The sequence below is a fragment of the Rhipicephalus microplus genome, unplaced genomic scaffold, assembly GCF_043290135.1.
Source record: "Rhipicephalus microplus isolate Deutch F79 unplaced genomic scaffold, USDA_Rmic scaffold_12, whole genome shotgun sequence".
NCBI classification, from domain to species: Eukaryota; Metazoa; Arthropoda; class Arachnida; order Ixodida; family Ixodidae; genus Rhipicephalus; species Rhipicephalus microplus.
In genome coordinates this window covers 50836048-50842337 of record NW_027464585.1, presented here as the reverse complement: position 1 = coordinate 50842337, position 6290 = coordinate 50836048, and the positions used below count along the sequence as shown (strand labels likewise).

At 55.2% G+C, this 6290-nt stretch overlaps 1 protein-coding gene across 1 annotated transcript; it reads right to left on the bottom strand.

Moving 5' to 3' along the window:
- Positions 1-3184: 3184 nt before the first annotated feature.
- Positions 3185-4114, bottom strand: LOC142783730 (uncharacterized). Its single transcript, XM_075882310.1, has one exon. The coding sequence runs from the start codon at positions 4112-4114 to the stop codon at positions 3185-3187; it is 930 nt and encodes a 309-aa protein (XP_075738425.1).
- Positions 4115-6290: the final 2176 nt, after the last annotated feature.

Here is a 6290-nt window from a genome sequence, read left to right as displayed (position 1 = left end):
TCTCACCACCATCAGAACATATCTTCAAAGGTGAAACGAACACGCCAGGGCCGTGGCTGGGCCAAGACAAAAACATTATTGCGATAGCGCGGGTTAATGTAGCGTTGTGCGAGAGGGGTTAAGGGGAAGGGAAGAAGAAGAAGCAGTGGTGATAACGGCGGCTTCGGCTGGCGTGACGTCACGGATACATCATTCCGCTCCCCCTACGGTGAGTAACGGTCTGGGGGTTTGCGTTGCCGGCCCGAGCGACGCAACACCGGAGTTGAGGGGCTCCCGGCGATCTCGCTCCTTGTTGGTGCTCGCCTCGGTGTTCCTCCTGCTAGGGCCCCGCCGGCAGTTTCGAGGCACCGAGAGTCACCGACTTCTCCCTGGTCATGCTCCAACTCCCGTGGCTTCACCTGGTCGCTGTGGCGCCTAATGGTTTCCCCCTCCGGACCATCGGCATTCACCAGGCGGGCTCCGTCTGTCGATGTAATGCTGGCTGGAGTCCACGGCTCGCCTCGCCCGAAGTTCCTCACCCAGACTGGCTCCCCGGGCTGCCACCCATCGAGGGGGGGACGGTCAACTGGTGAGGGCGGAATGGACACTGCGTTGTCCAGCCTGGAGCGAAGATCGTAGCCCATTAGGAGTTGCGCTGGTGTCCGGCCCCCGGCCTGCGGCGTCCTGCGGTGCCTGTGCAAAATCCTAGCCAGGCGGGTTTTCAGTGACCCTTGTACGTTCTTCTTCAATGAATACTTCACCGTACGAACCGCCCGCTCCGCGAGCCCATTGGACTGGGGGTGATACGGTGCTGTTCGGAGGTGTACTATGTTATTCAGCTTCGTGAAGGTGTTAAATTCCCAACTCGTAAACTGTGGGCCATTATCGGATACCAGCGTCCGGGGCAACCCGAATGTACTGAACAAGGTGCGCAGAGCCTCTATGGTGGCGTGTGTGGTGGAACTCTTCATGGGTATCGCTTCTATCCACTTACTATGTGAATCCACCACAATCAGTACCATGTGACCATCGATCGGCCCCGCAAAATCGATATGCAGCCTCGACCAACGCTCATCCGTTTCTGGCCACGCAACAGGGGGTTTCTTTGGGGGCATAGGGGCAGCTTGGATGCAACTGGTGCAGGACTTAACCATGTGCTCAATGTCATTATCGATCCGGGGGTACCACATCAAGGAGCGCCCTAGCCGCTTCATTGAGCAAATCCCTTGATGAGTATCATGCAGCAGACGTAACATCACTGCTCGGGCACTCTTAGGGACGATCACTCGATGGCCCCAGTATAGAAGCCCATAACTCCCCGTTATCTCAGCTTTCCGGTTGAAGTATGGCATCAAGTGCTGGTCCTTAGGCCCCAAATTTCTTGGCCATCCCTCCTGCACCCATTTTTGCACCTTTGCTAAATCGTCATCAAGCTCCGTGAGAGTGCCCAGTTGCTTCGCAGACATGACACCATCATTGAGGGTCTCCGTGAGCAGGACATACTCACCGTCCACAGTTTCTTCCTGCGTCTCTGGCTGGGAAGTTGCTGACGTGGGGAGTTGGCTGAGGGCATCGGCTGGAATGTTGTCTTTCCCGGGCTGGTGTTTGATGACGTAATCGTAGGCGCTCAGCAGCAGGGCCCACCGCTGGATTCGCGCAGCGGCCATCACGGGCACTGGCCTGTCTGGGTGAAAAAGTGCAACAAGCGGCTTATGGTCCGTCATCAATGTGAAAGTATTGCCGAGCAAGTATTGTCGGAATTTCGACGCACCAAACACAAGTGCCAAGGCTTCACGCTCCAGCTGCGAGTAATTTTTCTCAGCTCCAGTCAATAACCGAGAGCGGAACCCTATGGGCCGAAGTACTCCGCCCCCGACATCGTGTGAAAGCACTGCGCCTATTCCGTCCGGGGAGGCATCGCATTCCAGGACTAGCGGCTTGTGTGGGTCAAAATGCGCCAGAAAGTCTGCGGATTTCAGAAGGTCTTTCACACTGCTGAATGACTGCTGTTGAGCGGTATCCCACTTCCACTTAGCTTTCTTCCGGAGTAGTTGATATAGGGGTGCCATGGCGGTCGATGCATTGGGAAGAAACTTGTGGTAGTACGTTACCATGCCGAGGTAGGACCTTAATTCTGCGGAATTCCGTGGTGCCTGAGCCTTAAGGATGGCGTCTATGTTTTCCGTCTTTGGTTGAAGACCTCGAGCGCTGATTCGATGCCCCAAAAAATCCACCTCTAGTTGGCGGAACTTGCACTTGTCTGCGTTCAGGCGCACGCCGTATTCCGGGAAACGCTTGAATACATCGTGCAGGGTGGTGCAGTCATTGCGTTTCTCTGCCACGATGACGTCGTCTAGGTAGACCTGAACACCCGGAAGATCTGCAAAATGGTCTCCATACGCCGTTGGAACACGGCCGGCGCGGACGCCACTCCAAAAGGCAGGCGAGTAAAGCTGAACAGTCCCTTATGCGTGTTTATGGTCGTGAGGTGCATGGCTTCCTCATCCAACGGAAGCTGGTTGTATGCCTCCCGCAAGTCTATCGTGGTAAAAACTTCACCGCCATTTAATGTAGCCAGGATATCCTCCACCCGTGGCAACGGATATTGCTCAGTGCGACAGGCTTTGTTGACCGTTAGCTTAAAATCGCCGCAAAGGCGGATGCAGCCATTCCGTTTCACTACCGGTACCACTGGCGCCGCCCACTCCGCATGAGGCACCGGTACAATAATACCCGCGCCCGAAAGGCGGTCCAGTTCCGCGTCGACCTTTGGCCGAAAAGCATACGGAACTTCGCGTGCTTTCCAAAACTTCGGCACCACGTTTTCTCGCGTCTCGAAGTGTACCGGTGGCCCTTTTATGAGCCCTAAACCTGGCGCGAACACATCAGCGAATTCTGCTAGCAACCGGTCCACGTTAACGTCGTCAGCACCGAGTAACGGCAGTTGCTCACCTGACGTGTTCAGGTTCATTACCGGTGCCTCGAGCATGTGGAACGCTTGAATCAGGTCGCTTCCGCAGAGGTTTGGGCCGGAGCAACCAAGGACTTGCAAAGATCCAGCCATCGACTTGTTTCCGCACGAAACCTTGAGCTGAAGTTGTCCCCGCACTGGAAGCCGTCCCAGGAAGCAGGTGAGTTTCAATGGCGAACCACGCAGCTTCGGCCACACTGTTTTGTTCCGCTCATATGTGGGCCACGTGATGACCTAAACCGGCGAGCCTGTGTCGACCTGCATGTTCACTGGAACCCCACCACAATCCAAGGTGTGCACGATGGGTTGCGTAATGCCGACGTGGCCGATGTGACTGTCCGCTGCCTCCAGCGCGAACATACCGTCCGTGCCAGTGTCTTCCTCCCGCGACAAGGCGTGTACTTGGCGTTCTGGTGGTACCACCCCGAACCCACTCTCACGGCGGCAACAGGCTCGAGCGATATGACCTCGTTGTTTACACTTGAAGCATGACGCCGAGCGGAAGCGGCAATCCTCGGGTCCGTGCCCTTTTGCTCCGCAGCGGTAGCACCCAACAATCTGTGGCCGGCTTCGTGGGCGATAGGACTGGCCTCCCAGCGCATGCACACTTGCCTCAGCGGTGGGGCTTACTATCTCTTGCGCGTTGGCCTCGGCCATTTCGGTAGATATCGCCATTTCTTCCGCTTCGCTCCTCGTCAGCTGTGGTTTCGCGAGTAGCTGCCGACGCACTCCGACGTTGTGCAGACCACACACGATGCGATCTCGTAGCATTCTGTCCAACGAAGCACCAAAATTGCAGGTGTCCGCTATCTGTCGAATCGCCACGACAAAATCCTTGACCGGTTCGCCGGGCAGCTGCTTGCGGGTGAAGAACTTATAAGACTGTGCTATCTCGTTCGGTTGCGGCGAGAAGTGCTGCTTAAGCAAGGCTATCACTTGTGGGTACGAAAGTTCATTCACCTTATCCGGAGCACAACGTCCGCTCAGTACGTCGACGGTGTGGGTGGACAGTGCAGTCACCAGCAGGGCCCGCTTCTTGTTGTCTTCCGTGATGCCATTTCCCTCAAAGAAGGCTTCCAGCCGAACCTGGTACGCGGGCCACTTGTCGCTCGCCTCGTCGAACTGCGGCGGGCTGGCGTATCCTCCCGTGGGTGCGGCGGTCATGACGGACGGAGTTGCCGCACCGCTTTTATCCCATCCTTGTCGCCACTGAAACGAACACGCCAGGGCCGTGGCTTGGCCAAGAAAAAAACATTATTGCGATAGCGCGGGTTAATGTAGCGTTGTGCGAGAGGAGTTAAGGGGAAGGGAAGGAGAAGAAGCAGTGGTGATAACGGCGGCTTCGGCTGGCGTGACGTCACGGATACATCAAAAGGTATCAGCCCAAAGAAAAAAAAGCGCCGCAGCACCACCGGGTGGGCTCGAACCTCCAACCTTTCGGTTAACAGCCGATCGCGCTAGCCAATTGCGCCACGGAGACAGTCCTGCTCCACTCTCACCACAATCAGAACATATCTTCAAAGCTATCAGCGCAAAGAAAAAAGCAACACACCACTCCTGGGAGGGCTCAAAATTCCAACCTTTCGGTTAACAGCCAATCGCGCTAGCCAATTGCGCCACGGAGACAGTAGTGCAGCACTCCCACCTCCATCAGAACATTTCTTCAGAGCTATCAGCCCAAAGAAAAAAAAAGCGCCGCACCACCACCGGGTGGGCTCGAAACTCCGAAATTTTGGGTAATAGCCGATCGCGCTGGCCAATTGCGCCACGGAGACAGTCTTGCTTCACTCTCACCACCATCAGAACATATCTTCAAAGCTATCAGCCCGAAGAAAGAAAAGCAACACTCCACTCCCGGGAGGGCTCGAACCTCCAACCTTTCGGTTAAAGCCAATCGCGCTAGCCAATTGCGCCACGGAGACAGTCGTGTTCCACTCTCACCACCGTCAGAACATTTCTTCACAGCTATCAGCCCAAAGAAAAAAAAAGCGCCGCACCACCACCGGGTGGGCTCGAACCTCCAGCCTTTCAGTTAACGGCCGAACGCGCTAGCTAATTGCGCCACGGATACAGTCGTGCTCCACTCTCACCACCATCAGAACAAATCTTCAAAGCTATCAGCACAAAGAAAAAAGCAACACACCACTCCCGGGAGGGCTCGAAATTCCAACCTTTCGGTTAACAGCCAATTGCGCCACGGAGACAGTCCTGCTCCACTCTCAACACCATCAGAACATATCTTCAAAGGTATCAGCCCAAAGAAAAAAAAGCGCCGCAGCACCACCGGGTGCGCTCGAACCTCCAACCTTTCGGTTAACAGGCGATCGCGCTAGCCAATTGCGCCACGGAGACAGTCCTGCTCCACTCTCACCACCATCAGAACATATCTTCAAAGCTATCAGCCCAAAGAAAAAAAAGCAACACACCACTCTCGGGAGGGCTAGAACCTCCAACCTTTCTGTTAACAGCCGATCGCGCTAGCCAATTGCGCCATGGAGACAGTCGCGCTACACCCTCACCACCGTCAGAACATTTCCTCAGAGCTATCAGCTAAAGGGAAAAAACGCGCCGCACCACAACCGTGTGGGCTCGAACCTCCAACCTTTCGGGTAACAGCCCATCGCACTAGCCAATTGCGCCACGGAGACAGTCGTGCTTCACTCTCACCACCATTAGTACATATCTTCAAAGCTATCAGCGCAAAGAAAAAAGCAACACACCACTCCCGGGAGGGCTCGAACCTCCAACCTTTCGGTCAACAGCCTATAGCGCTAGCCCATTGCGCCACGGAGACAGTCGTGCTCTCCTCTCACCACCATCACAACATTTCTTCAGAGCTATCAGCCCAAAGAAAAAAAAGCACCGCACCACCACCGGGTGGGCTCGAACCTCCCAAATTTCGGTTCATAGCCGATCGCGCTGGCCAATGGTGCCACGGAGACAGTCGTGCTCCACTCTCACCACCGTCAGAACATATCTTCAAAGCTATCAGCCCTAAGAAAAAAAAGCAAAACACCACTCCCGGGAGGGCTCGAACCTCCAACCTTTCGGTTAAAAGCCAATCGCGCTAGCCAATTGCGTCACGGAGGCAGTCGTGTTCCACTGTCACCACCGTCAGAACATTTTTCAAATTCAGCAGCGCAAAGAAAAAAGTAACACACCACTCCCTGGAGGGCTCGAATTTCCAATCTTTCGGTTAACAGCCGATCGCGCTGGCCAATTGCGCCACGGAGACAGTAGTGCAGCACTCCCACCTCCATCAGAACAGTTCTTCAGAGCTATCAGCCCAGAGAAAAAAAAAGCGCCGCACCACCACCGGGTGGGCTCGAAACTCCAAAAT

Excerpts from the sequence above, each read along its gene's own strand:
- LOC142783730 (XM_075882310.1), bottom strand. The coding sequence starts at position 4,114 with ATGACCGCCGCACCCACGGGAGGATACGCCAGCCCGCCGCAGTTCGAC.